At 38.2% G+C, this 15958-nt stretch overlaps 1 protein-coding gene across 1 annotated transcript; it reads left to right on the top strand.

Moving 5' to 3' along the window:
• Nucleotides 1-1596: 1596 nt before the first annotated feature.
• Nucleotides 1597-14421, top strand: LOC139856139 (magnesium transporter MRS2-4-like). The gene is given in 6 exon segments (XM_071845370.1): nt 1597-1673; nt 1675-1925; nt 3138-3586; nt 4105-4386; nt 4464-4615; nt 14295-14421. Coding segments are annotated over 6 exon segments (1338 nt in total).
• The last annotated feature ends 1537 nt before the right edge of the window (nt 14422-15958 follow it).

Genomic DNA, 15958 nt, shown 5'->3' with positions numbered 1-15958 from the left:
ATTCCTGGCTATGCCAAATTGTTTAAAATGGGAGTGTGACTAGAGGTGCGCATAATGCGCAATTCACCCGGTATCAGGTCTCGCGCTCGGGAGGCTTGATTACCCGAGGTTTTACCTTCTATGGGAAGCCAATGTGCTCGTTTATAGGAGGGTTTCCTTGCTTACCAAAAAAAAAAAAAAAAAAAAAAAAAAAAAAAACCTCTTTGTTAAAAGCTTTAAAAAATAAGCTATAGTTTTTAACTTAAAGTTTAAGCTTCAATTATAAACTTTCAATTTAAACTATCGACTTGTTTTTGTCAAATACACCATTTGTGAGGTCAATAAGCATAGCCATCTCCTTATGATATGTTATGGTTATTAGCTTTTGGAGTTTTTAAAAAAAAATTAGCTTTATGAAAAAACTTTTATATAATATCAAGAATTTAAAACTTTTAAATCGAGTGAGAAAACTAGAAGTTAAACAATTAATGTTTGAATAAGACTTCTAACTTATTGTCATTTTACTTTTTATGCTAAGAATTTCAGCTACTATGTTAAATATCTAAATACATATAAAAACTAACGTTGTCTGCAACAAGCAAGCAGCTGCCAAAGCTGGCGTTAATCAGCTAACACCTACTACGGGTATGTATGACAAAACTAGCCGATAGTTGATAACTTTTAGCTGGTAGCTAGTAGTTATCTGTATTTAGGTGTTTGACATAATAGCTGGAACTGTTTAAATAAAGACTAAAAAAAAAAAACTAGTAGCTTTTTCTCAAACGCGAATTTAATTAACTTTTAACTTTTTTCCTCCCTCAAAAAACTTTAAACTTCTAATTAAACGAACCTTTTTACTTGATACGAGTTTTTTTATAAAAGAAATAATGGACATTTATAACATGGGACGATTATTCTGATGACATTTGACATTGGAAGGGATAGACATAGGTGTGTTTAAGCATGTCATATTGTCATGCCAGATTAAAATAGGCATAGGCATAGGCATTAGGTATAGGTATTAAACTAAGATACGAGTAAGATTTATTTTTGCACCTCCCCTGCATGAATACATACGATGTCCCTCACCTCCCCTGCATATTATGAAATGAGATGTCCTATTAATCACAAGTTAATTAAACATTTCAATTTGTGCCATTGCTCATTTGTAATCGGTAAAATCAATCTAAATATTTTTCTTATTCTTCTGTTCGTTAGAAGAAGAAGAAGAAGAAGAAGAAGAAGAAGAGGAGGAGGAGGAGGAGGAGATAGGGCCCGTTATAAATTCGGGGGAATTAGTTTCTTTTATTTTAATAAAATTATATGTTTACATTTTCTACCCCTGAAAAATATAAACTTTATGGGCTGTTGTGTAATTTGAGTCAAATTTGAGGAACCGATTGTAGTGTGAAAGCAAATTCAAAACTACAATCTAAATGAGTTGAAACTATATATATATATATATATATATATATATATATATTTCTTCTCCCTTTTCTATTCTTCAGTGATTTCATCGTTCCATACATACATATTGCTAAAAATATATACTATACAAAACCTAATAGTACTGCAAATATATAGAGTGGGTAAGAAAAGGGAAGGTGGAAATCGAGAATGGGGAAAACTAACCCATTCTCGTTTCGCCGGACCAATGGTAACACAACAAGGCGTCGTAAAACCACCAAAGAGGCGTGAATCACAGCTACTTCAACCGTCTCCATCGCCGTCGCCAACGCCTCTTGATGACGCGATTCCGGTTGCGGTTGCGTCGACCAAACCGAAGAAGAAAGCAGGTGGAGCTAGGTTATGGATGAAGTTCAATAGAAGTGGTGAATCTGAAGTGTTTGAGTGCGATAAAAACACGATCATCATACGAGCTGGTATTCCGGCTAGGGATTTGAGGATACTTGGCCCTGTTTTCTCCAATTCATCTAATATCCTTGGTACAGTATATGTTTATTGCTTTTATTGTTTCATACGAGTATCATTTATCTACTGCTTCCCTGTTAGGGTAACTCTAGCTTGTATTTTATGATCAGTGATTTTATTCGAATTTCGACTGAAATTAGGCCTTCATCGAAAATATTAGTGTGAGCTTATGCTTGTATTATGTAAAAAATGCTTCATAGATGATCTTATAATATACTTTTAGGCACTTGTATTATGTGAAAAATGTTATTGATTTGTTAAAGACGAGGTGTCGTGATGGTCTATTTCGGTGTCCAGGCTTTGGAAAATGGACACCTAAATCAACTTTGAGGCGGTGTTGATAGACCGTTGATTTCAGTGTCCGTTTTCAAAAATGCTGAAATTACTCTAACACACTAACGACACATGGTGCTCTTATAGTTGATTAGTTGATACTCGATAAGAGTCTTTTATCATTTATGATGTGTTAACACTGATCCAATTGTTCATTTTCCAAATCGATGAATCCCAATATCGTATCGAGTCATACACATATATAAGTCCCAATAACTTATGCAAGACAAAGGACAAAAACGTAAACACTAGCTTCATCAAAGATGAATATTATATTTCAGAATGTCCTTGAACTTTATGGGAGATGATCCTCACACACCACTTTTTGATCCATGTACACCTAATTATCTATTTTACCCTTAATTATACTTACTTTAATTATATAAGTTCAACTTTCTAGGGGCATAACTGTAATTTTATGAGACAAAAGTGTACATGGATCAAAAAGTGGTGTGTGAGAATCACCTCCCGAACTTTAAAGCTTGTTAAAAGTTGTTTATAGTAAGTTTGTATAATCATGTTTTTTGTGATTGTTTAGGAGGTTGTTTGGTTAGCTTTCTTGCCCCATTGGTTTGTATGTTTGACTTTTAGCCTCGGCATGGCTCGGTTTGAGTTAGCGTAGCTCTTAGGTTGACCTAGTGATGTTTACTTCTCTCGAGCCTTATCGTGTTTGTTTTGATTGTATTAGTTTTAGTTTCCTTCATTTTCGATGAAGGCTTTTTTAAATAGTATTCGTTATTTTAGTATAAAAAAAAAGAGTTGTTATTTTTCATTTAAAGTGAGAGTACATATTCTTTTAATTAATACTAATTTGTTTTGAATCAATATCTGGATGCTATAACGATATGAGGCTAAAGTTCAAATTCATTTTAACACCTTACATATTTTCGCAGCTAGGGAGAGGGCAATGATTGTTAATTTGGAACATATAAAGGTGATAGTCACGGTAGAAGAAGTGTTGTTACTTGATCCTCTACATAAAGAGGTTCTTCCATTCGTGGATCAACTGAGGCAACAAATAGCTCGTAAAAGGCTTCCGAATGCTTCAGTTGACCGTCAGCTTACTTTAAGTAATGCAAAATCGAACTTATCAGCATCTGGACGATGGCTAACTGTTCCTGGAACCTCGGAATGTGTGCCAGATGAGCTTCCATTTGAATTTCAAGTTCTGGAGGTTGCGTTGGAGGTAGTGTGCACATATTTGGACTCGAGTGTGGCAGACCTTGAGAGGGATGCATATCCTGTGCTAGATGAACTAGCAAAGAATGTCAGCACCAAGAATCTTGAGCGTGTTCGGAGCTTGAAAAGCAACCTTACTCGTTTGCTTGCTCGGGTACAAAAGGTATTTTTGTTCTTTAGGTGTTGATTGGCTTTCGGTTTGCAGATCTTATTATATCTCCTGTTTGCGCGCATGTAGACGTTTTTACTGAAATTATTTTTCTACATACGTGTTTACAACAGACTGTTTTGTTCTGCAGTTTCTGCAGACCTTTTTACTGTAGAGATTTTTACTGTAGACTGTTTATTTTTCTAGAAAAAATAAAATAAAATGATGTCTTAGTTTGTCTGCAAACTCGCAGACTCTGAAATATGCTTTTAAGTGATGCAAACAAGATTAAGATTAAGTTATTTAATTTGCAGACATAAGAGCAAACATTCTTCACTATTTATCATACAGACTTTTATAGCACATCTTCTATGCAGACATGATCCGTAAATCTTCAGACAAAAACATCTTAAAAAATAAAAAAACACCTTAGTGTATGGTTTAAAAGTCAAAGAAGGAATAATGTGGTTCATTTCGATCAGAGTGAAAAAAAAAAATCATCTGTGATATCGATTAATTTTCTATGGTTTCAGGTGAGGGATGAACTTGAACATCTTCTTGATGACGACGAAGATATGACACAACTCTATTTAACAAGGAAGTGGTTACAGCATCAACGAAGTACGGCTATGTTGGGTGGTGTAGGTTCCGTTAGCTTCAACAACGGTGCACACCATCTGAGGCGACTCAGTTCAGTCAAGAGTGGAAGTATTATGACGACTGCTAATCTGAATGATAATGACGTGGATGATCTGGAAATGTTGCGTGAGGCTTATTTCATGCAACTTGATGGAACTCGTAACAAAATCTTATCTGTGAGTAAATCTCTTCTTTCTTATATATATCACTTATATAATTATAAATCAATAAATCGATTTGTTCTAACATCCAGGTTCGTGAGTACATTGATGACACAGAGGACTATGTGAATATCCAACTGGACAACCAGCGAAACGAGCTAATTCAACTCCAGTTAACATTAACGATAGCGTCATTTGCTATAGCATTCGAGACCCTGGTGGCTGGATTATTTGGCTTGAACATCCCATGTGTAACATCCCGCCTTTTTCCATTTACTTTTCCGTTTAACTATTTAAGTTCCGTTATATGTTTATAACACATCTCGTTAATACGCGTTTGAATTATCTCGTTTAGGTAATTCCCGTACCCGTTTCCTAAGTTGAGGGACTAAAGTTGCCAAATGGAGAAAGAGATGACTAGGTCAACTAGTCAACTCTTTCCTCTCCATTCATTCTATCACCTCCCCAAAATAATACTTCACCTTTTCCTCTCAAACCCTCAAACCTTCAATCATCATCTAAATTCGTTCAAGAAGGATTCAATCAAAACAAATTGCATATTTGAACTCCTCGTGATCTCCTCTTCGGTTCCATACCGATTTCATCAATTTTGGGTAACTTTCTAAAATCACTAATCTTTGTGTTCTTGAGATTTTTAAAGTTATAAGTTTGTTAATTAGTGTCTATGGCTCAAGTCTAGTTTGTTTATGTGTTTTGTATGCTCGTTTTGATATTTTGAAGTAACTAGTTCATATGGAAAGTTAACATGTTTAATCTTGAGTTTTAAGTGTTTATATGTTGTTTGATGTTATGAGTTCATGTTTTAATCTTGTTCCTAGTGTTACTAGCTTCATTTGGATGTAAAGATTGATCAAAGAAACCCCTTAAACTTGATTATGAAATTTGGTGATTTTTGGTTAGGGTTTCATGAACTAAGAATGAATTTTTGATGCATTAAATGACATGAAATGTTAATGGTAAGTGTTAGGTTGTGTTGTATGCTTAATTACCTTCGAAACGGCATATTGTTCATGTAATTTGGTTGCCGAATCATTAAATGGCATTTATGACTTGTGTGTATTGAATGAGGGTCACTAAATGCGGTTTTTGGTTGTTGTATGTGAAAGTTTAATTGATAATAAGTGCATAGTTATGTTCCTTGTCAAAACACCTTTCCGGTGATATAAAATACATGCCTTGAATGTTTGCGGTTTGAAAATTGTGTGGGTTTGAGTTTTGATTCGTGTACTTAGGAGTTCAGCAAGCAGGGCCTGAAATCATGCCTAGACGCCGTCCCAGGAATCAGGACGCCGTCCTGCCCTTAAAACCTAGACGCCGTCTAGGCTACCAAGACGCCGTCTTGCTCTTTAAAATGGGACGCCGTCTAGCCTAATTGGGACGCCGTCCCATTACACTAAAGTGGGCTGTTTGCGAGGCCTTTTGACATAAAATGTTTAGGACGTTCTAGACCTCCAATTTACGTGTAACTTGTTTTAACACGCTTATATATGATTAAAAACTTCAGAAAATTTGTCCGAGACCCGACCCGAACGCGTTGACTTTTTCGTTGACTTTGACCCGACCAAGTTTGACTTTTTGTCAAACTTAACCAATTGATTATGCAACTTCCTAACATGCTTTTATACTTGTATCTTGCATGAAACTTGACAAATTGCTTCACATGCTATATTAATCGAGTCGTATTGAGCCATAGGACTAATTGAACAACTTTGACCCTTCGTGACTATCGTTATTGATACAACCTATTTGTTTAGGTCGAGACTAGCATTGTTCTCTGCACGTTTACTTGTTGAAGTACTTTTACACTCTTGCAATCAAAGGTGAGATCATAGTCCCACTTTTTACTCTTTTGAACTTACTTTTGGGATGAGAAAACATAAACGATTCTTTTGAACTAAGTGAACACAAGAACGGGAAAACAAACATTCTACATACGAGTTTAGAACGAAAATCCTCAATCCGATTATCATTAGTTACATCAGATGGTGTAAGCGAGAACTTATGTTATATGGCCATATGGGTTTGACAAACCCTCATTCAAACGGTTCGCTACCGTTTACGAATGAAATATATTTTCGGGAACAGTGTTGTTCTAGCACTAATTGATGGGGTATTCAACGGACGGAACGTTAAGCTTTGATAATTGGGTGCTCGTGAATATTAACTTTTAGAATGTACTATGACTTTATCAATATTGCAACTCTTGTGGTTCAGCTTGCTTTTACTCTTTTACTTATTTAAACCTATGATTTCACCAACGTTTTCGTTGACAGATTCTCTATGTTTTTCTCAGGTCCTTGAACTTAGGTGATATATGCTTCCGCTCATTATTTGATACTTGCATTGGATGTCGAGTATACATGCATTTCATGGAGCGTCTTTTGACTTTACTTAAAACCGTGTCGCCTAGATTTCATTCGTATTATAACGTTGTAACTTATCTATTGGTTGAACAATTCTTGTAAACTTTGAAACAATCTTTATTTTGAAATGAAGGCGACATATTTTGGTCAAAGGTTATCTAAAAGACTTATAATCAGGTAATGGGACCCACGTAGCCGACGCCGTCACTTGACGATTTGTCGGGGTCGCTACAAGTGGTATCAGAGCCTTGGTTGTAGGGATTTAGAGTTCATTTGTGTCCATCCCGAGTCATAGGGTACATAGGTGAATCTAGACTACAACCGGCATATAGACTGAAGTAGGAATTATTTGACTAATTGTGCATTTATACTCGAACTCTTCTATCATATCTAACTCGTATTCGATCTTGATCTTACGTTGATAAATTTTGTTGATGCGCCACCTTGACTTTATGAAGTAATGTTAAATGCACATGAGAATCAGGGTAATATAATTTCCGGGATTATATTACGGTGATTCACATGGACGTTTCGACATTATGACATAAAGAATTTAAGGTGGGTCAAGGATAATTTTCTCTCTATCTTTATTCCATATCGTGGTTAGTATTATTTAGAATACTAACCAACGGTATTCTTTTGTTTTGAAGGAACAATGGCTCCTCGTCGTGTACGCCGCAATGAAACTCCCGAACAAGCTCTCGAACGGATGATAGCTACCGCCGTAGATGCGGCCATGGCCGGTCACTCTTCCAACAACAATAACAATAACAACAACCACAACAACAACAACAACAACAACAATGGGGCCGGTAACTCAAACGAGGGATGCTCCTACAAAGCTTTCATGGGGTGCAAACCTCACACTTATGATGGAACCGGTGGACCGGTTGTGCTTACTCGTTGGTTTGAACAAACCGAGGCCGTCTTTAGCATAAGCGGTTGTCGGGATCAAGACAAGGTCAAATACTCCACCCACACGTTCTCCGGTGTTGCTCTCACTTGGTGGAACACCTATGTTCAATCGGTGGGTACCGATGAAGCTCATGCCCTCTCTTGGGCCGATTTGAAGGAAAAGATGATTGTCGAATACTTTCCGCGCGAAGAAACCCGAAAGCTCGAGGAAGAACTAAGAGCTTTGAAAGCGGTCGGAAACGATCTTAAGGCTTATAATCAACACTTCGCCGAACTATCCTTAATGTGTCCTAATCTTGTTAACCCCGAATCTCAAAGGATTGAGCTCTACATGCTCGGTCTTCCAAAAAGCATCAAACAAGGGGTGATGTCATCCAAACCCGCTACTCATCAAGCCGCTATGAACATGGCTCGTCAATTAATCGAAACGGTTGACGAAATCGTAGTGCCGGCTCCTAAGGCCGAGGACAAGTCGGGTGGCAACAAAAGGAAATGGGAAGCCACTCCATCAACCAACTACAACAACAACACCTTCACCAAAAAGCCTTTCAACAGCGACGGCAAGAAGGGTTATGTCGGAAACTTACCTTTTTGCAACAAATGCCACAAGCATCATCACGGCGAATGTAACAAGCTAGTTTGTCACCGTTGCCAAGGTGTTGGTCATAGGGCCAACAATTGCACAAGTGCCGCCCCCGTTGCTCGAAAGGGGCCCAATCCTCCAAAAACGGTCACTTGTTACGAATGTGGCCAAACGGGCCATTATAAGAACGAATGCCCGAAAAAGAAAACCAACCCCAACAACCGAGGCCGAGCCTTTAACATCAACACCGAGGAAGCCCGAGATGACAATGAACTAGTCACGGGTACGTTTCTACTCAACAACACTTATGTTACTTGCTTATTCGATTCGGGTGCCGATAAATGTTTTGTGTCTAAGACTTTGACTCCTACTCTTTGCACTCCACCACACCCCTTAGATACTACTTATTCTATCGAAGTGGCCGACGGAAAACTCTTAAGTGCCGACAAATATTACCGGGGGTGTACTTTGAACATTTTGGGTAAAGAATTTGAAATTGACTTGATACCCATGGAATTAGGGAGTTTTGATGTAATAATCGGTATGAATTGGATGGTCAAAAATAAATCTCACATTCTTTGCGATCTTCACGCAATTCGAATTCCTATCGAGAATGGTGAACCATTGATTGTCTATGGCGACAAAAATTGCACCGGACTCAATCTCGTTTCGTGCCTTAAAGTTAGAAAACTGCTCCGTAAGGGTTGTTTTGCGATCCTTGCCCACGTTAAGAAAGTCGAGTCCGATGATAAGCATATCGATGATGTGCCAATTGTTAGTAACTATTCCGATGTATTTCCCGATGAATTGCCGGGTCTTCCACCTCATCGACCGGTTGAATTTCAAATCGATCTTATTCCAGGAGCCGCACCCGTAGCGCGTGCACCGTATAGACTCGCTCCATCCGAAATGCAAGAATTGCAAAGTCAAATCCAAGAACTACTTGATCGTGGTTTTATCCAACCTAGCCATTCACCTTGGGGCGCTCCGATTTTGTTTGTTAAAAAGAAAGACGGATCCCTACGAATGTGCATTGATTATCGTGAACTAAATAAATTGACGGTTAAGAACCGATATCCTCTTCCTCGCATCGATGACCTCTTTGATCAACTACAAGGGTCGTGTGTATATTCGAAAATCGATCTCCGCTCGGGTTATCATCAATTGAGGGTTAAGGGGGAAGATGTCTCCAAAACCGCTTTCCGAACTCGTTATGGTAGTTATGAATTCCTTGTCATGCCATTTGGTCTCACTAATGCACCGGCGGTGTTCATGGATCTTATGAACCGCGTGTGCAAACCGTATCTCGATAAATTCGTTATCGTGTTCATCGATGACATATTGATTTATTCTAAAACTGAAGAAGAGCACGAACAACATCTCCGACTTGTGCTTGAACTTTTAAGACAAGAACAACTCTATGCCAAATTCTCCAAGTGTGAATTTTGGTTAAAGGAAGTCCAATTTCTTGGTCATGTTGTAAGTGACCAAGGTATTAAAGTCGATCCAACAAAAATCGAAGCCATTAGCAAATGGGAGACTCCTACTACTCCTACTCACATTCGTCAATTTTTGGGTCTCGCCGGGTACTATCGTAGATTCATCGAAAATTTCTCTTTGGTTGCACGTCCTCTAACCGCATTGACTCACAAGGGAAAGAAATTCATTTGGGCGACCGAACATGAATCCGCATTCCAAATCTTGAAAACGAAGCTAACCACCGCTCCTATCTTGTCACTTCCCGAAGGCAATGATGACTTTGTTGTATATTGCGATGCCTCAAAACATGGTTTTGGGTGTGTATTGATGCAACGAACGAAAGTCATTGCTTATGCTTCTCGACAACTCAAAATTCATGAACGAAACTATACGACACATGATCTCGAACTCGGAGCCGTTGTCTTTGCACTTAAAATGTGGAGACACTATCTTTATGGAACCAAGAGTACTATCTTCACCGATCACAAAAGCCTTCAACACATTTTCGATCAAAAGCAACTAAACATGAGACAACGAAGGTGGATTGAAACCTTAAACGATTACGATTGCGAGCTTCGTTACCATCCCGGGAAGGCAAATGTAGTAGCCGATGCCTTAAGTCGAAAGGAAAGAGCGGTGCCTCTCCGTGTCCGAGCTTTAAACATCACCATTCACACCAACCTTAATAGCCAAATTCGGGTAGCCCAAGATGAGGCTCTCAAGGATGAAAACATCTCTCTCGAACACTTGAACGTCCTCACCTCTCGATTCGAAGTTAAAGAAACCGGACTCCGATATTTCGCCGGAAGAATTTGGGTGCCTAGTTATGGGGACCTACGAAGCCTTATTTTAGATGAAGCCCATAAGTCACGATACTCGATTCACCCCGGTGCCAATAAGATGTACCACGACCTTAAACAACTATATTGGTGGCCGAACATCAAAAGGGACGTAGCTACTTATGTTTCCAAGTGTTTGACATGTTCCAAAGTCAAAGCCGAACACCAAAGACCGTCCGGATTACTTCAACAACCCGAGATCCCGCAATGGAAGTGGGAAAGGATAACGATGGATTTTATCACCAAGCTACCAAAAACGACGGGCGGTTATGATACCATTTGGGTTATTGTTGACCGTCTCACCAAATCCGCACACTTCCTTGCCATGAAAGAAACAGACAAAATGGAGAAACTTGCACAACTTTACATTAAGGAGATCGTAGCCCGACACGGTGTACCTTTATCGATTATCTCCGACCGAGATGGCCGTTTCGTTTCTAGATTTTGGCGTACATTGCAAGAAGCGTTGGGAACGCGTTTAGACATGAGCACCGCATATCATCCTCAAACCGATGGACAAAGCGAACGTACAATTCAAACCTTAGAAGACATGTTACGAGCTTGCGTGGTTGATTTCGGAAAAGCTTGGGACAAGCACTTACCTCTCGCCGAGTTCTCTTATAACAATAGTTATCACGCGAGTATTAAAGCCGCACCTTTTGAAGCGCTATATGGCCGCAAATGTCGTTCACCTCTTTGTTGGGCCGAGGTAGGCGACGTGCAAATCACCGGACCCGAACTCATTCACGAAACCACCGAGAAAATCATTCAAATTCGAGATAGGCTTAGGACGGCCCGAAGTCGTCAAAAGAGCTATACCGACAAACGACGCAACGATCTTGAATTTCAAGCCGGTGACCGAGTAATGTTAAAAGTCGCACCTTGGAAGGGTGTAATCCGTTTTGGGAAACGCGGGAAGCTAAATCCGCGGTATATTGGTCCTTTCGAAATCTTGGAGCGTATTGGAACCGTTGCTTATCGTTTAGATCTTCCGCCTCAATTGAGCTCCGTTCATCCTACTTTCCATGTATCCAACTTGAAAAAGTGTCTTGCCGAATCCGATATCGTCATTCCTCTCGAGGAGCTTACCATTGATGACAAACTTCATTTCGTGGAGGAACCGGTTGAAATTGTGGACACCTCCGTCAAGACATTGAAACAAAGCCGAATCCCGATTGTTAAAGTCCGTTGGAACGCCAAAAGGGGACCTGAGTTTACTTGGGAAAGACAAGATCAAATGCAATGGAAGTATCCTCATCTATTCGTGAATTCGGAAACGCAAGATCTCGAGGAAGAAACAACGACTACTACGCCTACTTAAATTTCGGGACGAAATTTCTTTTAAGGTGTAGGTAATGTAACATCCCGCCTTTTTCCATTTACTTTTCCGTTTAACTATTTAAGTTCCGTTATATGTTTATAACACATCTCGTTAATACGCGTTTGAATTATCTCGTTTAGGTAATTCCCGTACCCGTTTCCTAAGTTGAGGGACTAAAGTTGCCAAATGGAGAAAGAGATGACTAGGTCAACTAGTCAACTCTTTCCTCTCCATTCATTCTATCACCTCCCCAAAATAATACTTCACCTTTTCCTCTCAAACCCTCAAACCTTCAATCATCATCTAAATTCGTTCAAGAAGGATTCAATCAAAACAAATTGCATATTTGAACTCCTCGTGATCTCCTCTTCGGTTCCATACCGATTTCATCAATTTTGGGTAACTTTCTAAAATCACTAATCTTTGTGTTCTTGAGATTTTTAAAGTTATAAGTTTGTTAATTAGTGTCTATGGCTCAAGTCTAGTTTGTTTATGTGTTTTGTATGCTCGTTTTGATATTTTGAAGTAACTAGTTCATATGGAAAGTTAACATGTTTAATCTTGAGTTTTAAGTGTTTATATGTTGTTTGATGTTATGAGTTCATGTTTTAATCTTGTTCCTAGTGTTACTAGCTTCATTTGGATGTAAAGATTGATCAAAGAAACCCCTTAAACTTGATTATGAAATTTGGTGATTTTTGGTTAGGGTTTCATGAACTAAGAATGAATTTTTGATGCATTAAATGACATGAAATGTTAATGGTAAGTGTTAGGTTGTGTTGTATGCTTAATTACCTTCGAAACGGCATATTGTTCATGTAATTTGGTTGCCGAATCATTAAATGGCATTTATGACTTGTGTGTATTGAATGAGGGTCACTAAATGCGGTTTTTGGTTGTTGTATGTGAAAGTTTAATTGATAATAAGTGCATAGTTATGTTCCTTGTCAAAACACCTTTCCGGTGATATAAAATACATGCCTTGAATGTTTGCGGTTTGAAAATTGTGTGGGTTTGAGTTTTGATTCGTGTACTTAGGAGTTCAGCAAGCAGGGCCTGAAATCATGCCTAGACGCCGTCCCAGGAATCAGGACGCCGTCCTGCCCTTAAAACCTAGACGCCGTCTAGGCTACCAAGACGCCGTCTTGCTCTTTAAAATGGGACGCCGTCTAGCCTAATTGGGACGCCGTCCCATTACACTAAAGTGGGCTGTTTGCGAGGCCTTTTGACATAAAATGTTTAGGACGTTCTAGACCTCCAATTTACGTGTAACTTGTTTTAACACGCTTATATATGATTAAAAACTTCAGAAAATTTGTCCGAGACCCGACCCGAACGCGTTGACTTTTTCGTTGACTTTGACCCGACCAAGTTTGACTTTTTGTCAAACTTAACCAATTGATTATGCAATCTTCCTAACATGCTTTTATACTTGTATCTTGCATGAAACTTGACAAATTGCTTCACATGCTATATTAATCGAGTCGTATTGAGCCATAGGACTAATTGAACAACTTTGACCCTTCGTGACTATCGTTATTGATACAACCTATTTGTTTAGGTCGAGACTAGCATTGTTCTCTGCACGTTTACTTGTTGAAGTACTTTTACACTCTTGTAATCAAAGGTGAGATCATAGTCCCACTTTTTACTCTTTTGAACTTACTTTTGGGATGAGAAAACATAAACGATTCTTTTGAACTAAGTGAACACAAGAACGGGAAAACAAACATTCTACATACGAGTTTAGAACGAAAATCCTCAATCCGATTATCATTAGTTACATCAGATGGTGTAAGCGAGAACTTATGTTATATGGCCATATGGGTTTGACAAACCCTCATTCAAACGGTTCGCTACCGTTTACGAATGAAATATATTTTCGGGAACAGTGTTGTTCTAGCACTAATTGATGGGGTATTCAACGGACGGAACGTTAAGCTTTGATAATTGGGTGCTCGTGAATATTAACTTTTAGAATGTACTATGACTTTATCAATATTGCAACTCTTGTGGTTCAGCTTGCTTTTACTCTTTTACTTATTTAAACCTATGATTTCACCAACGTTTTCGTTGACAGATTCTCTATGTTTTTCTCAGGTCCTTGAACTTAGGTGATATATGCTTCCGCTCATTATTTGATACTTGCATTGGATGTCGAGTATACATGCATTTCATGGAGCGTCTTTTGACTTTACTTAAAACCGTGTCGCCTAGATTTCATTCGTATTATAACGTTGTAACTTATCTATTGGTTGAACAATTCTTGTAAACTTTGAAACAATCTTTATTTTGAAATGAAGGCGACATATTTTGGTCAAAGGTTATCTAAAAGACTTATAATCAGGTAATGGGACCCACGTAGCCGACGCCGTCACTTGACGATTTGTCGGGGTCGCTACACCATGTCATTTATATGATATACAAGGGATATTCGTGCCTTTTGTTGGAGGTCTCACAGCCATTTCTGTTGCGATTTTTCTGCTTATTTATGGATATGCTAGACGGAAGAAGTTACTCGACTCATAGTTAGGGCTACAAACTTGTCGAGCTTTTATTGTGAAGAGCTCGAGCTATTATCGAGCTTTTCGAGCCTTCTTTTATATGTACATGATTATACAAACCGAATTTACATGCTGAACCTCAATCTTCATACTCAAAGAGTAAATCAACTCTATGTTAGATACACAGACTCCTATAGGGTTGTTCAATTTTTTCTGTGTTATGTTATGTTTCCATATGCCTCTGTTAGGGAAGAGGTGTCTGATTCTATAACTTCTGGAAACAAATCAATTTTACTTATTGAATTAAAGCTGTATAGAATAGTTCATTAAGTGAAATAAAAAGGCCCTATGACAACCTTACTTTAAGTCAATCCTTGAATCTAACAACGCTTGCATTAGATTATTTGTTACAACCGATAGATTAGCTCACGCTTATCATATATAAGCTTTTGTACTATCAACGATCGACTGGTTCAAAGTCATACGGACAGGATCACAGGAAGCACATATATTTTTGAGGAAGTTGTAACGACCCGACTTTTTCGACTTGCTTTTGTGCTTTGTGTTTTCACGAAACTATGTATTTGTGCGTACTGAGCTATATTATACTCTGAGAACTCCCTACATGTTGAATACTTTCATTTATATGTTAAAGCGTATCATTAAGTACGTAGGATACTTAACTTAATCCTCGGAAGCCTTTATGACCGTTAGTGTCACTTGACGTTTTTAATGAGCTGCGTACTGCGTACACGTTTAACTTTTGTCGTAATCGGATATTATGACTACGAAATACTAATTGTTATTTTATAATAACAATTACTTGGGTTTTTGGATGCTTAATTACGCTTAGTAATTTACTAGAGCACACTAGTTAGTCGTGTTGGACTTTCTACCTTGTTGGACCTTAGCCCACCCTACACTAGTTAGTGGACTATTTAATTAGCTCAATTATAAGTAACTAGTGACCCATTAATAAGTAAGACAAATGCACATTTATTAGAGAGAATATGCTAGCATTTTTGTCAAGTATTATCCTTAATGTTGCATGGGATCCTAACACAAGCATCAACTTTAGACAACCATTAACCAAAAAGGTGTCCCCCTTGGAAACCCACGGCCTAACCACCGCCACCCTCACCTCACCTCCTATAAATACTAAGCCATTTCCTCACCATTCACACTTGATTTCCATTCACAATTTACACACACTTGTTCATTTATTTTCTCTCTAGTCTAAAGCTTGTAAGTATTTTGAATTTCTTTTCTTCTTCTCCTTCTCATCATCACGAGTTCATCATCATCATTAGAAGATCAAGCTTTTTAGCTTTTGATCTTGATTACATCTTGTAGATTCAAACATGGATTTGAATCCTTCAAGATCATGGAAGATTCAAGCTTTCTAGCTTTGAATCTTCACCTACTTTGTAGATCTAAATCTTATAGCTTTAATCATGTTATTTTATTATAAAGATTCAAACTTGTGTTTGTAATCTTCATGTATCTTAAAGATCCAAGCTTTATGCTTCAAGATCTTCAAGAACACTAAAAATCCAAGATTT

The sequence above is a fragment of the Rutidosis leptorrhynchoides genome, chromosome 6 (genome assembly GCF_046630445.1).
Source record: "Rutidosis leptorrhynchoides isolate AG116_Rl617_1_P2 chromosome 6, CSIRO_AGI_Rlap_v1, whole genome shotgun sequence".
NCBI classification, from domain to species: Eukaryota; Viridiplantae; Streptophyta; class Magnoliopsida; order Asterales; family Asteraceae; genus Rutidosis; species Rutidosis leptorrhynchoides.
Note: the sequence above shows the minus strand (reverse complement) of the source record. Positions and strands in the feature narration are given on the sequence as shown.